Below are 13,808 nucleotides of genomic sequence, written 5' to 3'. Positions count from 1 at the left end.
CAGTAACTAGTGGGGTGCCGCAGGGATCAGTGCTGGGACCCCAACTATTTCCAATCTATATTAACGACTTGGAAGAAGGGACCGAGTGTAACGTAGCCACGTTTGCTGACGATACAAAGATGGGAGGAAAATCAATGTGCGGAGGAGGCACATAAAATTTGCAAAAGGACATAGACAGGCTAAGTGAGTGGGCAAAAATTTGGCAGATGGAGTATAATGCTGGAAAGTGTGAGGTCATGCACTTTGGCAGAAAAAAAATCAAAGAGCAAGTTATTATTTAAATGGAGAAAAATTGCAAAGTGCTGCAGTACAGCGGGACCTGGGGGTACTTGTGCATGAAACACAAAAGGTTAGTATGTAGGTACAGCAAGTGATCAGGAAGGCCAATGGAATCTTGGCCTTTACTGCAAAGGGGATGTGGAGTATAAAAGCAGCGAAGTCTTGCTAGAGTTATACAGGGTATTGGTGAGGCCACACCTGGGATACTGAGTACAGTTTTGGTTTCCATATTTACAAAAGGATATACTTGCATTGGAGGCAGTTCAGAGAAGGTTTACTAGGTTGATTCCGGAGATGAGGGGGTTGACTTGAGGAAAGGTTGAGGAGGTTGGGCCTCTACTCATTGGAATTTAGAAGAATGAGAGATGATCTTATCGAAACATGTAAGATTATGAGGGGGCTTGACAAGGTGGATGCAGAGAGGATGTTTCCACTGATAGGGGAGACTAGAACTAGGGGGCATAATCTTAGAATAAAGGGCCACCCATTTAAAACTAGTGAGGAGGGCCACACCTGGAGTACTGTGTAGAGTTTTGGTCTCCTTATTTAAGGAAGGACATACTTGCAGTTCAGAGAAGGTTCACTAGGTTGATTCTGGAGATGAGGGGGCTGACTTATGAAGAAAGGATGAGCAGTTTGGACCTATACTCATTGGAGTTTAGAAGAATGAGGGGTGATTTGTGACATCTTCTGTATGACCTCACAATCACACAGGCTCGAAGATGGCTGATAACTTCAGGAACCTGTCAGGTGACCTGTACCCTCTTTATTGTTGTAAATAGCAATAGCTGCATTACCACAGCAGTCCACTGGGTGGAGCTATATATATATATTACAATCTTATTGAAACATGTAAGGTACTGATGGGGCTCGACAAGGCAGATGCAGAGAGGATGTTTCCACTCGTGGGGGGAATCCAGAACTAGGGAACATAGTTTAAGAATAAGAGGTTGCTAATTTAGGACAGAGATGAGGAGGAATTTCTTCTGAGGGTTGCAAATCTGTGGAATTCGCTGTCTCAGAGAGCTGTGGAAGCTGGGACATTGAATAAATTTAAGACAGAAATAGACAGTTTCTTAAACGATAAGGGGTTATGGGGAGCGGGCGGGGAAGTGGAGCTGAGTCCATGATCAGATCAGCCATGATCGTATTGAATGGCGGAGCAGGCTCGAGGGGCCGTATGGCCTACTCCTGTTCCTATTTCTTATGTTCTTATGAGTCAGTCAAGGATTTATCCTTGGCTCCCTCCTATTTCTCATCTATATGAAGCTCCACGACGGCATGCTCCAAAAATCGTATCAGGTTTCACATGTATGCTGACGACACCCAGCACCATGTCTCAACCCCATCATGGTCTCTGATTTGTCATACTGCTTGTTTGACATTCAGTTCTGGATGAGGAGAAATTTCTTCCAACTAAATATTGGGAAGACTGAAGCCATTATCTTTGGTCCCCACCACAAACTCCATTCCCGAGCCACTGACTCCATTTCTCGCTTATAACTGTCTGAGGCTGAACCAGACCGTTTGCAACCTTGCTGTTATATTTGATCCAGAGACGAGATTCCGACCATGTATCTGCTCCATCACCAAGACTGCCTATTTCCACCTCCGTAACATCACCTGACTCCACCTCTGCCTCAGCTCATCTGCTGCTGAAACCCTCATCCATGTCTTGGGTTACCTCTAGACTTGACTATTCCAATGCTCTTTTAGCTGGCCTCCGATCTTCCAACCTACATTAACCGGAGCTCATTTAAAATTCTGCTGCCTGCATCCTAACTCGTACCAAGTCCCGTTCACCAATCATCCCTGTGCTTGCTGACCTACTTGACTGCCGGTCCGGAATTTTAAAATTCTCACCCTGGTTTTCAAATTGCTACATGGTGTCGCCCCCTCTATCTCTGTAACCTCCTTCAGCCCTATAACTCTCTGAGATCTCTACACTCCTCCAATTCTGGCCTCTTGCTCATCTATTTTCTATGATCCCTGATTTTAATCACTCCACCATTGGCAGCCGTGCCTTCAGCTGCCTTGGTCCTAAGTTCCCTAAACCTTTCCGCCTTGCTCTCCTCCTTTAAGATGTTCCTTAGAAACATAGAAAATAGGTGCAGGAGTAGGCCATTCGGCCCTTCGAGCCTGCACCACCATTCAATAAGATCATGGCTGATCATTCACCTCAGTACCCCTTTCCCCTCCTTAAAACCTACCTCTTTGACCAAGCTGTCTGCAATATGTCACGGTGTCAAATTTTATTTCATAATGTCCCTGTAAACTTAGGCCGTTTTACAAAGCTAAAGGCGCTATATAAATGCAGCTCGTTGCTGTTGTTTGGAACCTGAAACAAGCTCTGTGCTTTTACAGAGAAGAGGAAAATGGGTAATGCCATGGTTCAGTTTAGTATTTCTTACGGCTGAGCATCAGAGGATAAGTTTTATAGGAAGATAGTTAATGCTAACATTAAAACTAGTGACATGAAAGACTTCTTTTGGCATAAAAACATTAATATAGCTGCTCGGTTTTGAGTTTGTGGACATTCCTAAGTAGTTGTAGCTGTATTATCTTGCTGTGCCTTTCTGCAATATCAAACTTGTACATAAATCTAACTATTAGTTATCCTGAACACAAAAGTCTAACAGGGTGTATTTTTTGACTTTTGGAATAGGTAGCAGAAAATTGTGGGGATCCCGTGTGATTTCAAGTATGATATACCATCGTTGAGAGTGTCCTCTGGCACCCATAAAGATGCAGGTTTTGGTTTATAAAGGACTACATCTGCATATGGAAGCTGCCTCTTCGCTGAGAAAACAAAAGAAAAGTTGGGAGAAAGCCCAGACCGTAACAGATTGTTATTTACCACGAGGTCAAGTTAACTTTCTGTTTGAGTCTGCTGAATGTGACCTCTCCAAACAGCCAAACCTTCCGATAGGTATTTTCTTCCAAACAATGAAGGCTGGGGGCCTGGGGTGGGGGTGGGGGGGGGGGGGGGGGGGAAAGTATGGGGAAACAGGTCTACCGGATCAGAGATTTCAACAGCAAATATCAATTCTGCTTCATTATAAGCCAACTAAAGTTGAATTACTGTGGACAGTGGACCCGATATCTGCAGTGTGACCGTCTCCATAGAAAGACAGAGAAGCACACTGGCTAAATTTGGATTAAATCATTGTTTTGGATGAGTTTCATTGGCACAACCAGCTTTCCCAAGATGTATAGTTCTGCTTTAAAAAAAAAAACGACAGCCGACATCGCACTGCAATGTTTCAATTGGGTTCACAACAATGAGAAAACCTTGTGCACATACACCTATAGCACTCAAACAACTCGTTATTCATTTCACTACTCACTAATATTTCAAACTATTTAAAAACTTTGTTAAACAGTTTTGTTTACTATTTGTTGACAGCATTCTCCTTCTGGCTTGGTAAGTTTATCCATTGAATAGCTGAGCTGTTACAGATCCAGACGGTTCTGGATTTAGTCGCCAGTCTGTGCCGAGATGGCTGATCTCAGCCGCGACAATCGTCGGGACAGAATCGACCTCGAGTTGGAGAGGACAATGGCATCGTCAAGTTCAGTATTTCTACTGACGGCACATTACTAAGCAGCAAACCCTGATGGAAGCATACACGCACAGGCATTGGGCGAGGACATGAATGAGGTTGACGGTTCTGTCCACTGTGGGCGAACAGCCAGACAATGCTCAGCATCGAGTCTTACATAATGGTCACCTGGGTGAGAAAGTACAAGCTAACTGGAGCCTGCAAAAATGCACCCCAGCATGGGTGAGGAAATTAAAATTAAAAAAATCTTTTGTCAAGGGCCACTGCCCCAACCAATGTCTTGCTCGACAGTCACCCTCAGGAATGCTGCACCGTAACACACCAGTGACAGAATATAGATCTGTCCCGGCGAATCCTCACAAAAAGAACTTGTGATTTCAATGGGTACGGTAGCATAGTGGCAATGTTACTGGACTAGTAATCCAGAGGCCTGGACGCATGATTCAGAGACGGGAGTTCAAATCCCACCACGGCAGCTGGGGAATTTAAATTCAGTTCAATAAATAAATCTGGAATAAAAAAAGCTAGCATCAGCAATGGTGACCATGAAACTGCCGGATTGTCATTAAAAACCCATCTGGTTCACTAATGTTCTTTGTATTGCCATCCCAGACTGATTCCGGGGATGGCAGGACTGACATATGAAGACAGACTGGATCGACTAGGCTTATATTCACTGGAATTTAGAAGAATGAGAGGGGATCTCATAGAAGCATACAAAATTCTGACGGGATTGGACAGGTTAGATGCAGGAAGAATGTTCCCGATGTTGGGGAAATCCAGAACCAGGGATCACAGTCTAAGGATTAGGGGTAAGCCATCCAGGACCGAGATGAGGAGAAATGTTTTCACCCAGAGTTGTGAACCTATGGAATTCTCTACCACAGAAAGTTGTTGAGGCCAGTTCGTTAGATATATTCAAAAGGGAGTTAGATGTGGCCCTTACGGCTAAAGGGATCAGGGGGTATGGAGAGAAGGCAGGAATGGGGTACTGAAGTTGCATGATCAGCCATGATCTTATTGAATGGTGGTGCAGGCTCGAAGGGCCGAATGGCCTACTCCTGCACCTATTTTCTATGTTTAGGGAAAGAAATCGGCCATCCTTACCCGGTCTGGCCTAGATGTGACTCCAGACCCACAATGTGATTGACTCTTAACTGAAATGGCAGCTCACCACCACCTTCACAAGGACAATTAGAGATGGGCCAATAAATGCTGGCAATGCCCACATTCCAGGAACGAATAATTAAAAAAAAATGATAATGTGCAGTTGCTAAGTGGAGGTCAGGCACTAGCTAAAAATCAAAAATGTAGCACCATTAAATATTCTACTTTAAGGGCCCTCTGACCACACACCTTCTAATATTCCTTCGCTGGATAGCGAGAAATAATGGAACAGGACTGAATCTCAGCTTGGTCAACATCCCACAGTGAGGCAGCTGGCAAATGGAGGCCCAAAGGCTTACTGAACAGCGAGTCTGCTGGACAACACAGACAAGAGAGGAATGCAGGTCATAAATGGCCCCAAGATTGTAGATGCTAGAAATCTGAAAACAAAACAAGAACTGGAAATGCTCAGCCGGTTAGGCAGCATCTGTGGGAAAATCTCAGTTGCTGCCAGACCCTGACCAGAAAATAGAGAGTAAGAATAAACGGGTCATTTTCGGGTTGGCAGACTGTAACAAGTGGGATGCCGCAGGATCGGTGCTTGGGCCTCAGCTATTCACAATCTATTATCAATGATTTGGATGAGGGGACCAATTATAATATATCCACGTTTGCTGATGATAAAAAGCTAGGTGGGAAAGTAAGTTGTGAAGATGTAGCAAACAGACTTCATGAGGATATAGATAGGCTAAGGAAGTGGGCAAGAACATGGCAAATGGAATATAGGGCCCAAGTTTCCGACCTCTGTAAAAACGGCACACCTCCATAAGATGCGGCGACTTTATGGAATAAAAAGGACGCCGAAAACATTACCTTGTGATTCTCCGAGCTCCTCGTGATGTCTTCGGCCTCGGCGTGGCGCAGCACAAGGGGTCGGGGCCAGAGCCAGGTCCCTGTGCTGAAAGCAGTGCCGGGACCTCTGCACATGCACGCTAAAGTGTGCGCGCATGTGCAGTAGCTCCTTGCCCCCGAATCTCTGCAGATCAGCCTCCGTTCAGCTCCCCACTCCGCTCCCTCCCGTTCAGTTCCCACCCCCCTCCCCTCCAGTTCAGCTCCGCCACCCCCAATTCAGCTCCCCGCCCCCACCTCCGCTCCCTCCCGTTCAGCTCCCCCCCCCCCCCAATTCAGCTCCCCGCCCCCCTCTCCGCTCCCTCCCATTCAGCTTCCCCCCCCACCTCCCCTCCCTCCCGTTCAGCCCTTCCTCCTCGCCAGAAACACAGCGACACTGACAGAGACAGAGAGAGACATTGACAGACAGCGAGAGAGACACTCTGACAGAGACAGAGACAGAGAAAGAGAGAGAGACACTGCGGGGCCCCATCCTAGCACACTGTTGGAGGGCTCCCGGTGCTGCAGTAGGTGAGTAGAAACTTAATTTTTTATTTATTGATTGATTTTTTATTATTTTTTAAATTAAAAAATTTTTTTGATTGATTTATTGGTTGATTTATCATTTATTATTGATGATGGCTTTTTATTTGTAAAAGAGAAGTGTTTAATGCTTGTAAACTTCCCTCCCCCCACCTCTCGTTCCCTACGCCTGATTTATAAGTGTAGGCAAGGTTTTTCTGAGCGTACAAAAATCTATACTTACTCCATTCTAAGTTAGTTTGGAGTAAGTTTTCACTGCCAAACTTGCAAAACAGGCGTAAGTGGCTGGTAACGCCCCCTTTTGAAAAAAAACTGTTCTAAAACGAAACTATTCTAACTCACTAGAATTGGAGCAAACTAAATGCCGAGAATTGCAATTTCTAAGATACTCCATTCTAAACTAGTTGCTCCAAAAAAATAGGAGCAACCCGAGCCAAAACCTGAGCCCATAATGTGGAGAAATGTGATGTTATCCACTTTGGTAGGAAAAATAGAAAAGCAGAGTATTTTTTAAAATGGTGAGAGATTGGGAAATGTTGGTGTTCAGAGGGATCTGGGTGTCCTTGTACACAAATCACTGAAAGCTAACATGCAAGCAATCAAGAAAGCAAATAGTATGCTGGCCTTTACTACAAGAGGATTTGAGTATTAGAGTAAAGACGTCTTACTGCAATTATATAGGGCCCTGGTGTGACCACACCTGGAGTATTGTGTACGGTTTTGGTCTTACCCAAGGAAGGATATACTTGCCATAGAGGGAGTGCAATGAAGGTTCACCAGATTGATTCCTGGGATGGGGGGGGGGGATTGTCCTATGAGGAGAGCTTGAGTAGAACTAGGCCTATATTTTCTAGAGTTCAGAAGAATGAGAGGTGATCTCATTGAAACGTACAGAATTCTAATAGGGCTTGACAGGATGGATGCAGGGAGATGTGTCCTCTGGTTGAAGAGTCTAGAACCAGGGGGTCATAAGCTAACAATAAGGGGTTGACCATTTAGGACTGAGATGAGGAGAAACTTCTTCACTCGGAGGGTGGTGAGCTATGGATTTCTCTGCACCAGAGGGCTGTGGAGGCTCAGTCTTTGTGTGTATTCAAGACAGTGATTGGTAGATTTTTGGATATTAAGGGAATCAAGGGATATGGGGATAGTGCAGGAAAGCGGAGTTGAGGTTGAAGATCAGCCATGATCTCATTGAATGGCGGAGCAGGCTCGAATGGCTGAATGCTCCTAATTCTTATATTCTTATGACCTGCTGACTATTTCCACCTCTTGCTATTTTTGCCATCTTGTAAACATTTGGCCACCTAGGCACAATCGGATTGGTTTGGCTTGGCGGTGATGGTGCACCACAGACTTAGTCAATGCTCAGGGAAAAGTACTGGCTTGGCCCCAGGAAACTCACCCGAGGTTATCGGGCCTATGAATATCCAAAGATACTTTTAGCGAACGGCACCACAGCAACATTTAATCAGTCTCGTCATAAATACATTGCTAGGTAAACGACACGTACCTTTAATTACTTGTTCTGGTTGTGTGCAAAGAGCAATCAAGGGGGCACTGCAATCATTGTCATAATCACCAGATGCCCTGAAATTGTGAATGCCCTTCATGGACTGCAAAACAAATGAAGATTTTGGTTAAGTCATACACAGAACACACACATTTTCTTCATTTATGCATATATTTTTAAATTGCAAATATAGGCCTAGCTATATTAAGGCTGACGTTTCAGGGGGGAAAAAAAAGTAAAGGTTTCAAGTGGTTTTCCTTGTCTTGAAGCTTTCTAGGTTTCCAGCTGCCGAGTATATTAGGCAATATCCCTTAATCCAATGCGGAGAAGGTCAAGAGATGAGAGAGGTGTTCAAAATGATGAACTGTTTTGAGAGAGTAAATGAGGAGAAACAGTTTCCAGTGGCAGAAGGGTTGTTAACCAGAGGACACAGATTTAAGGTGATGGCCAAAAGAAAAGAACTAGAGGCAACATGAGGGGAAAAAAAATTTATGCAGCGAGTTGGTGTGATCTGTAATACACTACTGAAAGGGTGGTGGAAGCAGATACAATAATAAAGTTCAAAAGGGAATTGGATATATATTTGAATGGGATACATTTTGCAGGGTTATGGGGAAAGAGTAGGGGAGTGGGATTAATTGGACAGCTCTGTCAAAGAGTCGGCACAGGCAAGGTGGGCTGACTGGCCTCCTTCTGTGTTGTATCTTTCTATGATTCTATGATCTGAAGTCTGTGTAGAGGTTTTCCCCATGCCACCTGGCCTTTCCTACTGCTCACAATGTCCTTTAATATTCCTCTCTTTCAAGCAAGTAAAGCATAGAAGCACTAACAGATTTACAATGCTCTGTTAAGCCCCAAGTTTAGATAATTAATCTACAAAACATCAAATCTCATCGGTTCTCACCAAAAAATGTTGAGATAAAAATTATTAGAAGCTCAGGCCCTCAATATTTGCATCAAAAAGTGCCTTTTGTTGGCCTTCACTCACACAAGGTTATTAGTTGGATTTTGAGATTGTAGAGGGATGTGATCAGGAGAGGCGTGAGTTTGGGGCCCAGAAGAGGCGAGGGCCCAGGGGCAACATGGGCCAGCCCACGCTGCGCTATGTGTGCACACTCGGTCCGTGCAGCAGAGCAGGTCTCCAGCCGTCTTGGTTAACCTTTGCCACTGGATAAAGGCCTAGCTCGGTCAAGCCCGTGTGCTGGCTGGTGTGCAACGGTCACCACACGTTAAAAAAATCCAAGCACAGGCATCTTCCACCCTTCAAGATTTAGTTTGGACCTGGAATTTTAGGTCCATCATTGAAACACCTGTGAACTTTTTGACGTGGAAGCAAGTCATCCTCGATTCGAGGGACTGCCTATGATGATGGATGCTTATAAGAACATAATAGCAGGAGTAGGCCATACAGCCCCTCGAGCCTGCTCCACCATTTAAAATAATCTTGGCTGATCCGATCATGGACTCAGGTCCACTTTCTTGCCTGCTCCCATAACCCCTTATAGGTTAAGAAACTATCTCTCTGTCTTAAATTTATTCAATGTCCCAGCTTCCACAGCTCTGAGGCAGCGCATTCAATAGATCCACAACCCTCGAAGAAAAGAAATTTCTCCTCATCCCTGTTTTAAATGAGCCTGTTCTAAGATTATGCCCCCTAGTTCTAATCTCCATCAGTGGAAACATCCTCTCTGCATCCACCTCGTCAAGCCCCCTCATAATCTTATACGTTTTGATAAGATCACCTCGCATTCTTCTGAATTCCAATGAGTAGAGGCTCAATCTACTCAACCTTTCCTCTTAAGTCAACCCCCTCATCTCCGGAATCAACCTTGTGAACCTTCTCTGAACTGCCTCCAAAGCAAGCATTCCTTTCATAAATATGGAAACCAAAACTGCACGCAGTATTCCAGGTGTGGCCTCACCAATACCCTGTACAACTGTAGCAAGACTTCCCTGCTTTTATACTCCATCTCCTTTGCAATAAAGGCCAAGATTCCATTGGCCTTCCTGATCACTTGCTGTACCTACATACTATCCTTTTGTGTTTCATGCACAAGTATCCCCAGATCCCGCTGTACTGCAGCACTTTGCAATCTTTCTCCATTTAAATAATAACTTGCTCTTTGATTTTTTTCTGCCAAAATGCATGAACTTACTTTCCAACATTATACTCCATCTGCCAAATTTTTGCCCACTCACTTAACCTGTATGTGCTTTTGCAAAATTTGTGTGTCCTCCTCACACATTGCTTTTCCTGTCATCTTTGTATCGTCAGCAAACTTGGCTACGTTACACTTCTTCCAAGTCGTTAATATAGATTGTAAATAGTGGGGGGTCCCAGCACTGATCCCTGCGGCACCCCACTAGTTACTGATTATCTAGTCCTTTGGCTGAAAGATCATGGTTGCTAGAAAGAAAGACTTGGATTTATATAGCGCTTTACGGCCAATTGATTACTTTTGGAGTGTAGTCACTATTGTAATGTACGAAACGCGACAGCCAATTTGCGTACAAGCAAGCTCCCAAACACAGCAATGTGATAATGACCAGATAATGTGTTTTTCTGTTTTTTTGATAGAGTGGGGAGAAGTAGAGGGCAGGTTGGGGGGGAGGGGTGGAGGAGAAAGACAAGAGAAACTCCAGACCTCCTAGAATCTTAGGGAATGAATTATAAAATGTTTATCTTGTTGAATAAACTTCTTTACTGATAAATTGGTTTGGCTCCCTATTCTTTACTGTCTCACAGTGTCAAGATGTGACAGCAGTAGTTCACTGTTTGGAACATAAATCCCAACAACTTCTGTAAATCGGAGGTGGGAATACTGTTGCTACAATGCCGGATGAGCATTTTAAGGCTGTAACAATTAAAAAATCCCCCACCCCCTGCAGTTTGTTAAACTGTTCTGGAGGTAGCTTTTTCAACATCAGGAATGGGAAAGAGGGATTTTTTTTTAATCCTTTAAAACTATCAAAAAAAGTTTTAAGCTTAGATTGCAGGTTGTTGTGAAGCATAAAACACAAATGAGCACATATAGACCGTAAACTCATCAGCGGGCTCATAATTTGAAATTTAGCAAGAAGGGACTGCTAAAGATTGGAGATATATGGCTAAATGCTGCACTCACATACAAGCTGCATTGGTTAAAGCAAGAAACAAGGTAGTAACCAAGAGGAAAGGCCATTTGGCCCTTGCTGATTCTAAAATTAAAGCTTCAGTTTTGGGAGGGGGAGTGGGGAAGGGCGGGATGGGGGGAAAAATGGATTTAAAAAAATGTGTGCTTATGGGGCGGACTATACGTGCATCACAGCGGTAATAAATCGATTCATACAACATGTTTGACTGGCAGATATGATGGCAGTATACAAAGCAACTGATAGATTGGGCCATGACATTAAATAATGACACTGTAGTCTGCATGAGCACAAACATATTTACCCATTTATTCACTGAAGATTTTGTGGTAGATACCCAGATAGCTGGGGCTGGGTCAGCCGATCGATCAAGTTCCATCTGCCCATTGGATTAAAATAGAGAAGTTAAAAGGAGGCACAAGTTCAGTTAATACTAGCAGAACAAAAATCCAGCAAGAGTAAGGCAGAGCCAACATGCTGGGTACTTTCTTGCAGAAATTAAAGCAACACTCAGGCAGCTGCAAATTTTAGAGCTGATTTGAGCCACATTGTTCCCCGATTTTAAATAACTCCCCATGTGACATATGGTTTGTGGGCAAGACCATCAACACAATATGTGGGTAATGTAGATTTTGAAATGCCATTCTTGAAGGGATCAAAGATTCGTTGGATGCTCAAGTCTCATGATCCAGGGTTTGTATTTCAGTAGCTCAAATTGCTGCATAAACTAATTTAACGGGCATCTTGTTAAAATGGATTTTGTCCACCTTTGTGGAAAGGGATTCAAGAACTATTTTAAACCACAACTACCGCTACTCAGTGGCAAATCTGCTGAGTTGTGTGTATTGCTAAGCCACACGGAAGAACCTAGGGTCACTCCTTGGTCTGTGCAGAATGATGTGGCTCTCGGCCGCAGCCAAAGTGCCACAATAATTGGAATTATCTTTCCCGAGCCCAGATATTCCTTTTGGAAGCGAGGCAGAGAATTAGATGGGGTCTGAACCAGATATTTTATTATTATTAATGACAGGAACATCATGCAAGCACACAATGCACTTGGTGATGGGGTCAGGTAGAACTAGGGCCCGCCCTCACAAACTAAGGAAGCGACGGGCGAGGTTACAAGTTTTACTTTTTCCAGATAATAATCAACCCGTAGAACAGGATGCTAGAGGTGGTGGTAAAATCTTTCACGAAGAGGCTAGGTGGATTTCCGAAAAATTAGCTGGTCGCAGCACGAAAATAAATTATTCAGAAAATAATTTGCGGGTTCTGGAGCCTCCTGAGCTCACCTGATCACTCGCGAGGGGCCAGAAAAGAGTATTTTAAAAATTCATTCCTGGGATGTGGGCGTCGCTGGCAAGGCCAGCATTTATTGCCCATCCCTAATTGCCCTCGAGAAGGTGGGGGTGAGCCGCCTTCTTGAACCTCTGCAGTCCGTGTGGTGAAGGTACTCCCACAGTGCTGTTTGGGAGGCAGTTCCAGGATTTTGACCCAGCGACGATGAAGAAATGGCGATATATTTCCAAGTCAGGATGGTGTGTGACTTGGAGGAAAAGGTATTCCCATGCGCCTGCTGCCCTTGTCCTGCTAGGTGGTAGAGGTCGGGGGTTCGGAAGGTGCTGTCGAAATGTTTTGACAAAGGAATCCTGAACTTGCTACAGCTCTCTGTTTTTTTTGCCTCTCCTGGGAATTAAAGGCGGTAGGGTGGGGAGTAGACGTTTGAGTATGGGAATTAAATCAGCCGAAGGATGGGGACAAGCACCACTTATCTTTTTCATCCTGGATACATACACGTAACCAAGTACATGCATGGCTTGTGTGGATGAGACCAGGCTCGGCTGTGATGTCCTCCACACAGTTGAGCCACCAACCGCAACCTTTGCAAATGAATGAAGGCATGGTCACTTGCACTTGCAGAATCGCAAATGTAAATCAGACAATAATTTCGAGAGAGGAAGGGCAAGGAAAAAAAAAAAAATTGGAAAAGCCAATACAAAAAAGGGAAAGTTATCAAAGTAATCTCAAAAGGTCATATATGGTTTAAATTTACCACTGAAAGATTTGGCCTCCCTTTACGAAGCAGCACTTACAATGGCAGTGCTGTTCTGTTATCTGGATACTACAAACAGAATATAACTATCTCCCGCACCTCCACAGCCCCACTCCGATGGTTGAACGATGAATAGATTTTGCAAGTTTAGACTCGGTATACACTGCATGCTATTGAAAATTACATCTCTTGGTGAAATGTTATTCTCCGGAGCCAAGGAAAAATAAACTATCGAGCAGAGAATTGTATGCAGTACTGGATCACTGATGAGTCAAGAGCTGATATACTTCACTGTGTTTACCTCTTTACATGTCATTTTTCCCCTCCTTTTTATCTGACAACATTTTTGTTTCTTTTTCCACTGTTTTTTTAATCTCTCTTAAAACGTGTTCACGTGCGGCTCGGAGTCCGCGGGAACAGCATGCATTCTCATTCAGCAGAAATCAGGCTCTAAATGATATTGGATCACACTGACCCCCAAGCAGCCAAACAAGTGTTTGCACTATTTACGTTATTTCGAGCTTCTCCTTTGCATAGTGATTATCTGTTCATTCAAAGCTTTTGTTTTTTGCATTAGAATCCAATAATTTGAATTGGGTGATGTAAATGCCATGGACTGGTTAGGTCGAACGGCTGTTTCGGTGTTGTTACTTCTATGTATTCTATGCATATATTTCAGATTAATTTCTTCTTTTTGTCTTGGGTTACCTCCCTTAGAGATTGGATTCTT

The 13,808-nt window shown here is 44.0% G+C and overlaps 1 protein-coding gene across 2 annotated transcripts in view; it reads right to left on the bottom strand.

The window, feature by feature from the left end:
* The window catches only part of LOC139264718 (WD repeat-containing protein 48), a 116,118-nt gene that overhangs the window by 51,409 nt on the left and 50,901 nt on the right, over positions 1-13,808 (bottom strand). For both annotated transcript variants that reach the window (XM_070881671.1, XM_070881670.1), the window contains exons 9-10: positions 11,330-11,404; positions 7,894-7,996 (exon numbers count right to left, since the gene is read on the bottom strand). In XM_070881671.1, coding sequence (XP_070737772.1) covers positions 7,894-7,996; positions 11,330-11,404 — 178 coding nt within the window. The remainder of the gene's footprint in view (positions 1-7,893; positions 7,997-11,329; positions 11,405-13,808) is intronic.

Source organism: Pristiophorus japonicus, chromosome 5 (assembly GCF_044704955.1).
Source record: "Pristiophorus japonicus isolate sPriJap1 chromosome 5, sPriJap1.hap1, whole genome shotgun sequence".
Lineage (NCBI taxonomy): Eukaryota > Metazoa > Chordata > Chondrichthyes > Pristiophoridae > Pristiophorus > Pristiophorus japonicus.
The sequence above is the reverse complement of the archived record's forward strand: the minus strand, read 5'-3'. Positions and strand labels throughout refer to the sequence as shown.